Below are 15,698 nucleotides of genomic sequence, written 5' to 3' on the forward strand. Positions count from 1 at the left end.
CACGTTCAGAAAGGATCTCAAGACCTGGCTCTTCGACTGATACGCAGCTGCCCCCCCTCCCCAGCGCCTTGAGATCCTTGCAGGTGCGTAGCGTGTTTTATAAACCCCTAATTGATTGATTGATTGATTGATTGATAGATGTTTGATGGCCTGGTAGCTGAATGAGTAAGATGGGGGCACATTGTGGGTAAATGTTTTTGATTATTGAGATATGTGTTCGGGGAAATTGTGGCCAAGTGTGTGACTTATGACGGGTGGGTTTGTTATGTGGTAGGTATACAGTGGTAGTGGGTAGAGGAGTAAGTACTGTAAACAGGCGTTCCCTATAGGCCCTCAGAATGTTGGATTTTGGTGTGGGGGTTTGGGGAGCCAGAATCCCCCATTACGGCTGGTATTCCAACATCAAAATTAGGTACTTAAGAGATTTGTTGCCAGAATGGGGAATAACCACACAGACCTGGAAAAAGTGTGTCCTTTTCAGGTGTTTTTTCTTAATTTCCGGGGTCAAGCTGCTGACATTTTCTACCTGCAGAAATGAGGTGAAAAATGTTGGCAGTTTCGAATATTAGTTCATACAGACATCATGAAGCATGCAAAGATACAGAGCATAGTGGACCTTTTCCTCTTTATGGTTTCTGAAACCAAAAAACACACAGTTGTATTTCTGCTATGGGGTACTTTTGACCCCTTTGTATGATATAGTCTCATGCTTGTATTAGCTGGTATTACCAACTACATACCGAGAGATTCTACAAATAATTTTGATTCTGAAGAAAGGCTGCTGACCGTTGGTGGCACTAGATACAGGCTGAAACATGTTGGCCCATTGATGGTAGGGGTAATCATACCCACTGAACATCCCACCGTTTTTATTTTTGCCAAAGCACCTTGATAGAAAACAGGATTTCGGATCCTGAAGAAAATTGTAACTTGCATTTGTAATCCCTTAGTAAAAGAGCTCCCCTTACAAACTGCGTTGAGCCCACCCACTCACACTAGGTATAGTGGGTGAGGATCCGATGATGAAGCATTACACTGGTGGTACCTGTGGGTGACTCATAATGACCAGTGCCCAGTACCTTTGCTTACGAGGTCTTCCTGATCGCTTGCAGTGTCGTGGCAATGGAAGGAGACATCAAAGGGCAGATCTGCAGATATGCCCTCACATGTAATATAATACACCCTGAATTAGGACTCTAAGGCCTGCTGTGGGGTGACTTACATATAGTATATACAGTGTGCATGTGTTTTCAAAGTAGTTTTCACTATTTCATGCATCCTGAAATGGCAGGCAGCATGCAGTTTTTGTGTGGGTCCAGTAGTTCAAATGGGGGGAAATAAGTGGGGGTATATCTGCAAATAAGCCCAGCTTCCTAAACCCTCCCTTAGTACTGGCATATTCTTTGTAGTTCTTTGTCTATATTGTTGACATTCCTGGTACAGTGGAGTTTACCCTGGATATAATGCTTGCACTGGGATAGTGTTGGTAACTCTTGACATTTATTATTAGGCTATTACCACTGCTGCCTGAAGCATTATCCTGGACTATAGGTATTACCTGCCTCCATTCATCCAGGTACTCACTTATTAATCCATTCGTAGACTTACAAATACATCCAGCCATCAATACAGTTAGTTATTTAACCATTCATTTAACTTTGAACCCATCCACCCTGTTCTTGTCAATGCTCTCAGTCACATACTCATTTATCCACCCATACACTCATTTAAGCAACCAACTCTTCTCTCATTAGTACACTCACCCACTTGCCCATCTACAAAACCAGACACAAAAATCATTCACTTATACTTGTTAATTTAACTTCCCTACATCATTTGGCAAACCTGTAGGACACAAATATCTTCAAAAGTACACTGCAGCTGAAATAGCAGCAAAAGTATTGGAAATTGATGTGGGCTTGGATTTTGGGATTTCGCCTAATTGGATAGGTGCCCTTGGGTGACAGAAGGATCACCATTTTATGTTTTTTAACCTGGTCATTCCATAGCTAGAAAGGATTCAAGTTGGTAGGAATGCAAATGGAGAAAAACAACTGGTGTACTGTTACAGGTCGGTGTTTCTTTATCTTATTTCAGACAGGCAGTTAATGTCTATTAGTAGAAAGCCTACAAAAAGGCAGTGTGTTTAGTTACAGTAACAGCTTTGTTACAAATGGGTAGTGATGTCACAGTTGCCCTGTCGTCTGAGCAGAACAAAACGGCTGATCATATTTCCCCAGAGAGAAGAGGCGCACTTCCCAAGGCCACTAAACTTATCAGCACCGACACCTCCCCATGGAGGGAATTGTTGCAGGCTGGAGCTCTGCCTCACAAGACCAACCGAATGACCAGTACACCAAACTGAGCTCCACATATAAGCACTGAGACGTATCTTCGATGTTTACCAGCTGGCTTCTTTAAAAAATAAAAATAAATCGGGTGGTAGCATTATGCTCAGGTAGGATCCCTTCCTGAACTGATAATCTGAGATACATTTCAATAGTAATTTATTTTTTCAGCCATGAGTCTAGTTTAACTTTAGGGCCAGGGGAGACTTTTTTTTTTGCTTGGAAACATTAAAGAGAAGAAAACAAAATGTATATCTTAAATGTATTTTAACATTATATCTGTTCAAATGTAGTAACATTCGAGATGCTCAGATCTAACATCATAGTCAATGTATCCAATTCAATGTAGTACAGAATACTAGGTCCTTGTTTTATTTTTAATGTAAGGTTTGTTTTCGCTTTTGATATTTCAGACCTGTTTTATCGCAATCAATGACCTATACGAGGCCTTCGAATTATTTTCAGACTATCCTTCCTTGACGTACAAAATATGGCTAACAGTCGCAATTCGTACAGCACTACTCATTTTCAAGGAAACATTAGAATATCAGGTAAGTCTTTGTCACTGTCAATCTTATTTCATCGTATGACAATTTGCATGGCTCTAAAGCAATGTTACCTCGCTCTCGGAAGCAGGCAGTTGCATAGATTTATGACCGAGAGTGTTGGCTTGTCATTATCACACTTCCTGTAGCAGAGCCTCAAACCGAGTTCAGTTAGAAACTGTGTCTAAAGGTTGTCTGGCTGGCAGAAAGGTGCTGTCCCAGCAAGCTGCTCGATTCGTGGCAGATGGGCTGCACTGGGGTGCAAACGATCTGGAAAGGGTGGAGTCTCCTTAAAACAACACACGTTTTTCAGCGGCGGCTTCTTCGTAATGACAGAGAAGCGTCGCCCCACTACTCAAGAGCCAGCAGATAAAACCTGAAATGACATTAAAACAATTTTATTATTATTTTATTTACATTTTATTTTTCACTGACTGAGCCGATGCGAGTCAGGGGCAGGGCCATGCCATCCTCTCTGCCTACAGCGGCTGGGAGGTGGAGGGGTGGGCACTTGTAAATTCAGTGTCAGTTTGGCCGGCTGTCATAGGCTGGCCAAACCGACATGCGCACTTATATTTCTCCAACCCAGCTGTGTTGCACAACTGGGTGGAGAAAAGACACAGGCTCCCTGTCCCTGAGTGAGCCTCAAACCAACCTGCTCAAGCCAATCCCAACACTTCTCTCATGCTTGGTAAGAGCATGAGAGCAGTGTCTGAATTGGGTGGGGAGTCTGGGAACCTGCGTTATGTGGCCCATGAACTGACAGGAGGAGAGGAGCCCCGAAGCGGCCGTTAACGCATGTAAGTCTTTTTTTAAAATTTTTATTTACCCGACCCGCCCCTAACCCCTGTGCTGCCGCACCACTTTTTATTGGTGCAAGTCTCCACTGGCATTTTTATCGGAATGTCACGATTGTTCCCACAGATGAAAGCCTATTCTTTAGCAAACTTAGCTGTTATGATAGTGAAGCAGCAAGAAAAGCACTGGGTGCCAAGGTTGCGGGATTGCCCATTGTCTGGCAGGCTGAGGCGAGGTCTGAGCAGCCTGCAGAGATCATTGTGTGCCCTGCAGTTTTCAGGGGATAATAAAAACGGCATGATAACTCTGGTGGTTAAAGCGTTTAGCAGCGAGATCTGTGATTTATCTAGTCACAGTTTTAACATGATAAACTAGCATAGAGGGTTAATGTTTCTGCTCCAGAGCACAACGTGTGACATGCAGAACACAGATTTGTTTTTTTTCTTGTAGATTGCTTGCAGGGTTGCTACTTTTGTCACAGAGGCCCTTTTGTTACTTGGAGTTCTTAATTTACAAGTCTAATATTGCACATTGAGCTATGAAATGACATAAAAGCACTCATGCAAATTGAAAAGTAGAGGTTTAGGACATTATTATTTTTTCCCTCAATCTTTCATTATTCTAAGGTTGCAAGAAAGGGTTCCTTTGATTACTAATACAATTGTATTAGTATGACAGCCCCAATCATTGTGTTACATTTCAAATCTTTAGTTTATATGCTCATTTACTAACACTTTGAGCCTGGTTTACATTTTACAAGTGATGAAAAGCTGGTGCAATGTGTTGTTTTGGGGCTTATTTTACAAATAAAACCTGAATTGTGTTAGACAGTAGCAATAATATAACACAAGGAAGCACTATTCTCTACTTTACGTCAAGGAGGCATACCTTAGGGGGTGCATGGGCTCTCCCATGCAACCTTCCATTGACCCTAATCTCTATCTACTAGCTTTGGTAGAATGGGATTTGCATTAAAAAAATGATGCCTCCTTGAGGTAGGTGCAAGGTCCAAGAAAAGATTTATTATCTCCAAACCTTTCCAGCTTTGTCTAAGCATAGACCTTTTGTGCTGGAAGGTTACTGTTCCAGGATAAAACCTATGCTTGACACTATGCATACACTCTTGCACTACAGTGCAAGGGCATGTGCATTGACATAAGGCAGGCTAAGATACACCAGCACTAGAGGAAAGAGCAACAGCATAATATTATAGTAAATATGGTGCTGATGGGTACTTTCCTTTTCACGCAAGTGCAGCAACTTTGGCTACCGCACTATAGGGAAACGTAGTACTTCTGTCCCTTTGTTTCTCCAGACCAAGCACACTTAATATATAATGCCTAACAGTATAGATTACATGACTTCTTCACCTTGTAGAACTCATTGTCTTAAGTAACATTTCATATACATTGATTGACACACTTGCATCACTCAATATCTCTGGATAATATGTTTGTGATGTAAAGCTCTCTGACCCTCTATAACGGGACTAAGTACCACTATAAAATAAATAAATGTAGGAGAGGGTCTAAGGAGAAATTGGGGGCATCATTTGCAGGTGGAAGAAAGGGAATCTGTGAAGGAAGTTAAGGAGGGGGCACCAACAAACATTGTCACACAGGGCACCATCAACACTATAGACATCCCTGATTTGAATGAATGTAGGCTGAAAACAAGCGTCGAAAGAGGTATGCCTTCTCACACACACCTGTTAATTATGATGGGTCCCAAAATTTGCCCCGCCTCTGAGAAGATCAAGAGTAGCCTGCAAACCGCCAAAACACTTCCTGTAAAAGGCAGTTCAGTATGCAATATGGGGAAACACTGTCAAATCCTACATAAACTTTTATTGCCAAAAGCAGTCCTGTTTCCTTTAAGGAAAAATGGCTTACTTTATTGAAAATCAATCACAGACATGGTGGACTGTTGATCCTTGCAGGCTACCATGTCTGTAAGTGTGGCCAATCAGATTCTAGATGCAATGTGTGACTTACAGTTCTTTTTTATTTTCCAATTCTGCTTTTTACAAACTGATCTAAGAGTACAGAACTTTATTTGTGTAAATCTTTACTGGTTGCACATTGCTACCAGTATTTTGCAACTAGTAAATAATACACCTGGTCCAAAGTGTTATTAGTTAGATGATGGTATCTATCAAACGAATGTTGCAAATAAAACAAAAATAAAAAATTCAAAGAGCAACTGCTTTTGCACATTTGAGTTGCCATATATAAGGGAATGATGTATTGGGAAATAAATTGGTCACACTGCTGGTGAAGCAAGTGCTTGTCAGAACTCCTTTCAGAGGAACACAGTCCAAGCAGAAGCTAATGAGCCCCGCCATGAGGGTTATACTCCTGATGTGTCGGGGAATGGCTTTCAATGGATCTTGAGTAACTGGGCCAAGAACTACCCCTTCAGCACTTGACTCTCAGTAGTAACCTGGGTCAAAGCATTCTAAGGCTTCTCGGGGGAGAGGTAGATGCAAGATGCACAGACTCACCACTCAAAACACGTCCAGCAACACAAAAAAGCAATGTTGAGCCAGATCCTAGCTATTATTTAAAAGAAAAATTGTATTTAGATAAGAACACAAATTGAAATACAGCACACAACAAATAATACACACAATATTTGTAAGTCTGGCATGCTAATATTGTCTAAGTACGTCCCTGAGAACCTCTTGCTTATCCATTCATGTGAAGTGATCATTCAGATTAGGCCCAGCTAGAAAGTACGGGCCTTAGTAGTTCATGATAGCTTCTTAAACAGAGAGCAAGTTCTCATAGGGCTTGATGGCCTCAGTCAAAGTATCCCAGCATAGTAGCTCTCCTAGTCAGATTAAGTTCTCCTAGCGCTTGATGGCTCGGCACACAGTCTTACCCCTTCCCACATGGTGCGGTGGTTTTGACAGGGCCTGCTGCTCATCAGCGGCCCCATGGGATGACCAGAAATCTGAATTCTGCATCGAGGCAGCAGGTGTCTTTGGTGCACCTAATCCTTAACTCATTTTTTAATAATTGTGTATAGGCTGTCCATACCTTCCACTTTGCCAGTCCTGATGAAGACCGGCCATGACGTCTTTTGATTTGCGCACAATCCTAGGTCGAAACGTCGATGTGTTTTTAGGCAATGTCCTTCAGTCCCCTCACCCTATGACTAAAATAACTATTACCAGGGTCATTAAGGAGGACATATATAACTACTAAAGGTCGGACCATTGTTTTTGTATATATAGATGTAACAAACTTCTCTACCTTACACTGATATCACCACTGTGTCACTTTGTCTTACTTTATTCATGTCACCTCTTTCATGTTTGTGGACATAATCGTACATATGACAGCCATATATGTCTGAATCTTGTTCATGTATAAAAAAAACAAAAAGTGAATGTTTGACCCAACAGCATCCACTGTAGATTACTTATTAATGCCCAGGTGCCGAGGGAAACAGGGCTACCCTATAACCACTAGTGGGCTCTTCCTTGTTACAGCACTGTACCAATGCGATGCCCCTTATCTTCACTACGGGCCCCCACCCCGGCATATGGCGGGTTCGCGAACAGCGCACTGAGGGCAACGGCCGCTTTGGATCACAACACTACACTGGCGATAGCCTATTTCTTCAAGGCGGTGTGACCAGGGGGACGCCCCTTATCTTCACCCAGACTCCCTCCTGGCAACAGGTGTTGTGAACAGCTCACAAAATGCAGTGGGCCTTTTTGGTCACAACACTGCACAGGTGGCAGCCCGCGTATTCACCCTTGCGCTGTATCAGGGCAACAGCCCATATCTTCCCCGAGTCCTCCATTTTGCAACAGAGGTCATTAATAGCAACAATAGGGCATATGGCCCCATTGGCACAATTGTCCTCAATGCAGACCGAAAATCTCACAAAAGTATTTGTTCTGCAGGTTGAGTGGTCTTGGTTCTCCTGAGCAGTGTCCCCTCCTGCAGATGGGAAACTGGCAGACCTCAGTCCCCAGGACTGGTCACAACCAGCAGAAGTCATGGTGAGCTTCTCCACACGGATATATAGCTCCAGTTTGACAATTATGATAGGCTCAGGTTCCCCTTTTTATAATCCATTTCCAGACACAGGTTTTAGTTTTTGAGTCTTTGAAGCTCATGATGGGATGATTGCTCCCATTGGAGAGCCCACTCCTCTGTCCTGTCCTTTGTCCAGGAAGCAGTCTGTCATGGCAAGAGCGACTCCAAACTTGATAGTCCCACAAACAAGCCATGGAAGTGACGAGAGGATCACACCTGGCAGCCTCACTGATATATGCCTATGAAAAGGGTACCAAGGCCACCAAACCGATTCTTCATGATTCCCTTATCAGCCCTATCTCCTTCCTGAGATGTGCCCAGGTCCCACTGACCAGTGATCATTTCAGAATCCAAGAACCCTTTTTAATTGTTTAAGAGAGTCTGGCTATCCCTTCCTCCAGTGTGTTCCACCCAGCTCTCAGTAATGCAGGCAATCTACAATCTGTCAGAGATGGCTCCTCCACATGCCTCTCTAGGTCCCTGTGCTTTCAAGAATCCAAGATGGAACAACAGGCCTCCATGTACTGTACCATACACAAGCACACATACATTACAACACGCGCATGCACTCGCAAATCACTAAATACCATAGTGTAAGCCAAGAGCGAGTTAGGTACACAGCAGCGGAAATTTACATGAGTGAGCTGGTAGACACCACTTCAGTGACAAAGATAAAAATGCCTGTCCACTCTGCTGATCACTTGTCACAAAAACGGTAAGCGGCCACCACTGCACTTATGCTTCTGAACTCTGGGTGAGAAAAGTAGCCCTTTACTACTACCAGGGCAACATTTTGCTCGTCACCTTTGGTCCAACAAGACTACAGTCTGTGAGACAGGCTTAAGTCACGGCACACTAGCATGATCCATGTTCTCCCATGATCACAAAACTGGTGCCAAGCATCCAGATATCGCTGCAGCTGTGGCACTCAACAGTGGTGCATGTCCATTACCATGCACAGGACGTTTTCACTACAAAAGTGCCATATTTCACTCGAGCATTATTTTTGGTTATTATCTTAATATAAAGGGAGGTATAAAGAGGAATAATGTTATCTGCCATAACAAGGTAACTACCATTTTAAAAATCTAAATTTGACCATAAATACTTGTAATCAATTCCCACTCATATAGCTAAATCATTACAGAGGGATTGATTTAGAGTTTCACGGGCAGGGTACTATGAGGAAGGACATTACACCAGACACACTGTTTAGAATCGGCAGTGTAAATCCATTTTTCCTGTCTTTAGGAAGCTGGCTTTCGATTTAGCCATTTCCATTCCATTCCATTTGTACACTTTATTTCGATCAAAAGATCATAAAAGTTGCATAAAATACATATAAAAAGCAAACTTGAGCATAATAAAAGGCATTAAAAAAATTGATTTAAAAATAGACCATGGAAAATATACATAGCAGCATACAATAGTTTTAGTACTTAAGACGCTTAATCCACATTGCATGTAAAAAACGTGAAACAGCAAACACTACAACAGTACTTGTGTCAGTGGCTAAGATGCGATAGGCTTCGGTACATCTTGTAAATCCTAAGTTCCTACATAGAGGAATGAGCCAATACTTCCTGGGGGCTCTATATGCAACGCAAAGAAACAGTACATGGATTATTGTCTCAGGCGACCTTCCGCAGGCTGGGCAAATATTTTCTCTTTGTTTGGCCCAGTTCTTAGTAAAGTCCCTAAGAGGTAAGGTGCCCATCCTAAATTGGATATATAGTTTCCTTGCCAGAAATGGGTGCACTTCATTCAGGAATGATTCAACGATATACTGGTCTTTATTTACCAAAAACTGCCTCGAAAGACTGCCAAGAGTTGTGTTTTGTTGTAATGTACTTAGCTTATGCTGCCTATATACCTGGACCAGTTTGGCACGAGAGAGCGTCAAACAGAATACCCCAGGGCTAGTCCAGAGTTCAGGCAAACCAATCCTATAGCACATCTCCTTAATATAGACAAGCCAGGGAAACTTCTTTGAAGTGCTAACTGCAATTATTGAACTTAGATCACGACAATAGGACCCTAGCTCATCTGTGAGCCAAAGTCTTCGCCAGTATGTTAAAGGACGTAGGCCAGCTTCTTCATCTATTGGTCGTATTGCCAGGTCAAGGCGTAGCGGTACTAGAGGGGTGCTTTGCGGTAGGCCCAATAAAAGTCTAATAAACTTGTTCTCTAATAGAGAAAGACCTTTCAACTGAGAATGGCCCCACAACTCTGCCCCATATAGAGCTGCATTTCTTACTTGTACTTTGTAGATTTCTGCTGCGGGGCCAGGGGCCCTGTGTGTGGTATATTTAGCCATTCTTAATATCGCGCCAGATAGTTGGGCAAGCCGCATAGCTGCTTTGTCTAGTTGGGGAGCCCAGGAAAAGGACTCAGAAAGTGTGATCCCTAGGTAATCAAATAGTGAGACCCTTTCTAGAGTTGTTCCATTGAGTGTGGGATTAGGCCGGGTTGTGTTAGCTGGGTTAAAAACCATGTATTTAGTTTTCGAAATGGTCAATGCAAAAAGCTAAAAAACTGTCTAAAACACGTTGAACGCCCATCGGGGATTTAGATAGAAGAAGGGTGTCATTTGCAAATAGCATGACTGGAACCTTTCTACCATTAAGTCTAGGGGAGTCACCACGGTCCGTTTTATTAATATGATTAACCAAAGCGTTAACATAAAGACAGAGCAGGGTAGGGGCTAGCACGCATCCCTGCCTGACTCCTCTATTGACTGGAAAGCGCGCGGTTAATTGGCCTGCCTTACCATATCGGACCTGCGCATAGTTGCCAGTGTGCAGTCTAATGATCATAGCTAATAGGTCCAAGGGGACTCCCAGCTTGTGCAGTACCGCCCAGAGCTTATCCCTTGGGACCATATCAAAAGCTGCTTTCAGGTCGACAAATATCAGATAGAGGCTGCCACCCTCCATTGATACTGTCTTCCAGAATAATAATTGCAGCCTTAAGAGCTGGTCAACAGTTGACACCCTTTTCCTAAATCCTGCCTGTAAATCGCTCAAGATATTCATCTCTTCCATCCAGGAATGCAGACGATTAAGTAAAATTCTAGCAAACAGCTTTTGTGCTACATCTATTAGGCTGATTGGCCTGTAATTTGCAGGAAGCAACGGTGATCCTTTTTTAAAAATGGGGAATATTTCAGCTCCTAGCCATGTATCTGGGACGTTCATACCTTTCATGATGGCGTTAAATAAGGTCCATAAATAAGGGACCCAGATCAAGGGTTCTTCTTTATATAGGTCCCCGGGGATTTTATCTAGGCCAGGTGCTTTAGATGTAGAGAGGGTTTTGATAGCACCCTCAACTTCTTGGGCCGTTATTTCATTTAAAGAGTCAAATTGTGCTAACTGAAGAGGACCCTCTGTAAGAATCAGATCATCTCCAGTTGAGTACAATGACTTAAAATGGGCTTCCCAGGCAGATGCTGCGATATTCGGTAGGATTGGGGATCGTTCGTCCTTGTTGCCCGAATTGGCAATAATTTTCCAAAATCCCCTCATGTCCTTATTAGAAAGGGCAATTTTGAGGGCCTCCCATTTCTCAAACTCCCATGATTTTTTTGCATTTTTAATAGTCTCGTAATAAAACTTCCTGGAAGGCTTCAATACAGCCTTATTTTTTGTTTTTATTGCATTAATAAGAGCAGATTTTGCCTGCCTACATTCTTTAGTATACCAGGAATTAAAAAAGTGATTTTGCCTGGGCTTAGTTGATGGGGATTAAAGAATATTTTAAGAGCCAAGGTAAGATGCAGGTACGTTGATTCTACCGCTTGTAAATCCCAGTCGCTTGGAAGTGGGGTAAATAACCTTTCCGTTTCTAGAAGCGCTGGGAGAATCAGCCCATAAAGTTCTAAAATTTTGTCCGGGGTGCGTTTTACTGCATCCCACCTAATTCTTCTTTTATTATTGACCAGAGAAAGGTTCCGGTCGGGCATAGGGCCAATAGTAGAAGATGCTTGAGAGACAGGAATTGATATCTCAAGCAACAACGCATCGTGGTCACTGTCAAATCTAGAAATGACGGTAAAGTCTACAATACTATTCCAAGAAGATACCTCCACCAGAATATAATCTATTAGGGAGGAATAATTGTCCCTTTTGAAGGTAGGTTTCCCTGGCTGGTCTGATTTTAAACGACCATTACAGGCCCTCAATGAATGCGTAAGGACAAATGCATTAATTTGCATAACTAATGGGGTCCAAGCCTTTACCTTCTGGATTTGGGGATCTGGTATTAGATTACAATTATCTTCCTCGTTTTCTAATATATATGGGAGGTAAACTAGCGGTTCGTATTGACAGTTAAAATCACCCGCAATTATTAGTCTATCATGATTAGGTAGGTCTGGTATACTAGTAGATTATAAGTCAAAAATCGGAGAATCTTGGGATAGGCTAGATGGACGTGAGTAAACGTTAATAAGAATTAGTTTAAAATTGGGTTTGAATAAAAGAGCCAGACCTTGAAGATCTACTGAGAACAGATCTAGTTCAGAGATAGTGCAGTCTAAATGAGTTGCGACCCATATGGAGAGGCCCCCGTAAGGCCTACCCCTCTTCCCCTTGGTCGCTACTACGGTATGTGCCGAAAACCCGGAGAACTGTGTAGGCACAAGCGACCAGGTCTCCTGCAATAATACAACATCATATTCTGATATAAACTTAGACCACTCTGGGTTGTCTATCTTTGAATTTATACCAGCGATGTTCCATGATAGGATCCTGATTTTAAGATCTGAGGGGGAGGCTATGGTTGGTTGGCGTTCGATACAAGGAGTCTCCACATTAGCTGGGTTACTGGCTTCTTCGCTTACGTCTGGTTCATTAAAACTAGGCAATACACAATAAGTAGACAAATGGGTTGGATTTAGCATATTAATACGAGTTACACTATGCAAAAAGTCCAAGCGACCCTTATTGGCTCACAGGGGCTTGCTTAAACAATCCCAAAGTGCTCTGTTTATGGTAGTGTAATTGAGCAGTTTAGGCTTATCAGAGTAGAGTGTTTTAATTGTATTTCAATTTTGTGAGAAACATACAACCAGCACAACGTTAACAACGGGTCTCAGTTAGGTCAATAATGGAAATTCAAATTATCTCAGCCCCTGTGGTCATACATTTTGTCAAAGCATAACAGGTGCTACAGTAGATGGTTCACTCCCCCTATTGTACTGAAAGTATCAAGGTTCTCCCACAGCACTTCCACCGCATGTCTCCGTTGGACATCCGGCCACAACTAGCTCTGCTCTCAGTCACCTGCGGTCCGAGGACCTTCATCATGGCAAATTAAACCATAATGGTTCAGCCAGTTGCACCATATCTTAGTGAATTTCTTTGGGCACCCTCTACTCATGTATGTGACCCTTTCAGCTGCCATGTACAGGTCCATGCCTCTCCTCCATTTGTGCAGTGTCACAGTGTCTTGTTTAACAAAATGTCTTGCTTCATCACGCTTCACCACCACTAGGTCCAGGGCGCTAAAAAGCAACTGAGGTCTGGTCACGTCAACATCACATGGGATGCCCAGAAGGATGAATTTCGGGTCTGCTAGAAAGAATGTCCTCAATATTACATTCACTACAGTATGACTGTATATGGTGGCAACCCAATAGCGTGTGCAAGAAGTCCCCCACTGCGGCCTGGCAGTGCAGACTGTATGAGGTCTCGGCCCGGACCATTTTGTGTAGCTTAGCTCAATCATAATACACCCTTTGGAGGATTTTATACTGAATGAGGTGCAATCTTGAGGAATTGGGAGCTATGTAGCTTAAAGTCAGCACAGAAGATGGAGAAGGTTTTGAATTCGCCCCTATCTATGAAACCCCCAACAGTAGAGATCCCCAGCATATCCCAGACTTCAAAGCCTCGGAGCTTACCCACCTCCCCAAGCCACTTTCCTTTCCAGAGTGGGCATCACCATAATAATCTTATGGTCCAACCCCAAGGTTCTGGTGGCCGTTTCCCACACTTCCACAGTAACATGTGTTGCAGAGAGCAGCTTAGGCGCCCCTTCTCCTACATAGAGATAGTGTAGTAATGTAAGGGGTGTCAGTTACTCCCTTCCGAGTCTTTATGTGGAGTGGTACCAGGCTACATGTATCCAGTTGTTTATGGGAGTTAGATGAGCTGCCCAGTAATAGGCTTCAATAACTGGCAGTTCCAGCCCCCCATTATATGGGTTGAGTTGTATTGTCTTTAGGGCAATCCTTGGGTGCCCCTTCAGTCACAACAGTGAACGGAGTTCATAATCTATTTCCCTGAGTATCGATTTGGGGAAAGGGTGATATGTATTCTGGAGGACATATAGGAAATGGTGACGGGTGATCATTTTCAACATGGCCACCCAGCCAAATATGGTGAGAGGAAGATCTTGCTATCTGTCCATGTCTTGCCTAAAGTTGGTTAACACCCGCAGAATGTTATGTCTGCGGCAGACCCCTACATGGGGTGTATGCAAGACCCCAAGGTATTTAAATCCCTCCTTTGTTACTTATACGTCCCTTGACAGTGAAGGCCATTCGGCTATTTGGCCCGGGCAACTCGGTACTAACTTGTGCCAGTTAATCCTGCAGCCTAAGAAACAGCCATAGTCGTCCATCATTTAGAACATTGTGGGGATCGTAGTGTCGGATTCCATCACAAACAGAAGAATGTCATCCATATATAGGGATATCTTCTACTCCACATGATCGTTAGGGGTAACCCTGAATCACCACACCCTAGTATGCTACCTAATCATACAAACCAGGGGTTCCACCACTAGCGCAAATCAAAGTGGAGATAAGGAGCACTCCTGTCTGGTCCCACAGTCAATAGGGAAGTCTTGGGAATGCCTGCCATTGACTCGCACAGCCACTCTCGGGGAGGTGTATAGCAATGCCACCCATTTCCTAAACTTAAGGCCGAACCCAAATTTGGCCAAGGTGTAATCTAAAAAGGGCCAATGCACTGTGTCAAATGCTTTTTCGACATCTAATGACAAAAAAACGTGCAGGACATCGCAGTCCTTGACCGCCATCAACCAGTTCTGCTGAGATTCTATCGGGTGGCCCGACCGGGCATGAATCCGGATTGGTCGCAGTGGATGAGAGTTGTCATAATACATAGAAGTCGAGTTGCCAGAATTCTTGCCAGTATTTTAACTTTTGTATTCAGCAAAGAGATGGGGCGAGATGAGTCACATCTATCTCTGGGTTTACCTTCCTTATGTATGGCCACTATGGTCGCTGTCCGAAGGTGTAGTGGAAGGATACCCTCATTATAGGCGTCTTGGTAGAGGACTAGGAGATAGGGGCTTAGTAAGTCTTTCCAACTGTTATAGAGCTCTGTGGGTATTACGTTTGGGCCAGGGGTTCTTCTCAAGCGTAGCCGATCCACAGCTTCGCCTACTTCCATGATGGCAAGTCTCCATCGAGTGCTTCCATAGTGCCCTCATCTAGTCTAGGGGTCTGCGTGTCTTTTGGGTAGTCGTCAAGAGTGGCTGGGCCGCTGGGTGGTCTCATTCCATATAATTCTTTATAGTATTTAGCAAATGCCAACACTTTTTGCTCATCAGTGGAGAGAGTCACTCAATGGCCATTCACAATAGATTCCACCCATCTAGTCTCGTCTTCTTTCCTACTCAGTCAGGCTATCAATTTTCCGGCTTTGTCGCTGACCTCATAGAGTCGGTGGAATGTGGCTAGTCTCTGCTGTTTTGCCTCGTCATGACCCAACTTTCTGTATTCCAGCCTAAGGGCTTCAGATTGCCGGGTAGTCAGTGGATCTGGCATGGCTATGGCTTCCCCTATTGGGAAAGTATCTGATGTTCCAGCTGCTCTAGTTTCTCCCTTGCCTTTTTCTTTTCCCATGCTATTCGGTTCTGGGCCCTGTCTCACAGCACCGTTTTATATACCTCCCACAGCGTGACCCTAGAGGCTACCATGC

At 43.4% G+C, this 15,698-nt stretch overlaps 1 protein-coding gene across 1 annotated transcript in view; it reads left to right on the forward strand.

Annotated features, from left to right (window-relative positions):
• The window catches only part of LOC146860824 (sperm-specific sodium:proton exchanger-like), a 4,630,975-nt gene that overhangs the window by 4,198,632 nt on the left and 416,645 nt on the right, over positions 1-15,698 (forward strand). The window contains exon 20 of the mRNA XM_085646174.1: positions 2,762-2,899. Within this exon, the coding sequence (XP_085502300.1) occupies positions 2,762-2,899 (138 nt within the window). The remainder of the gene's footprint in view (positions 1-2,761; positions 2,900-15,698) is intronic.

The sequence above is a fragment of the Triturus cristatus genome, chromosome 3_1 (assembly GCF_964204655.1).
Source record: "Triturus cristatus chromosome 3_1, aTriCri1.1, whole genome shotgun sequence".
NCBI lineage: Eukaryota > Metazoa > Chordata > Amphibia > Caudata > Salamandridae > Triturus > Triturus cristatus.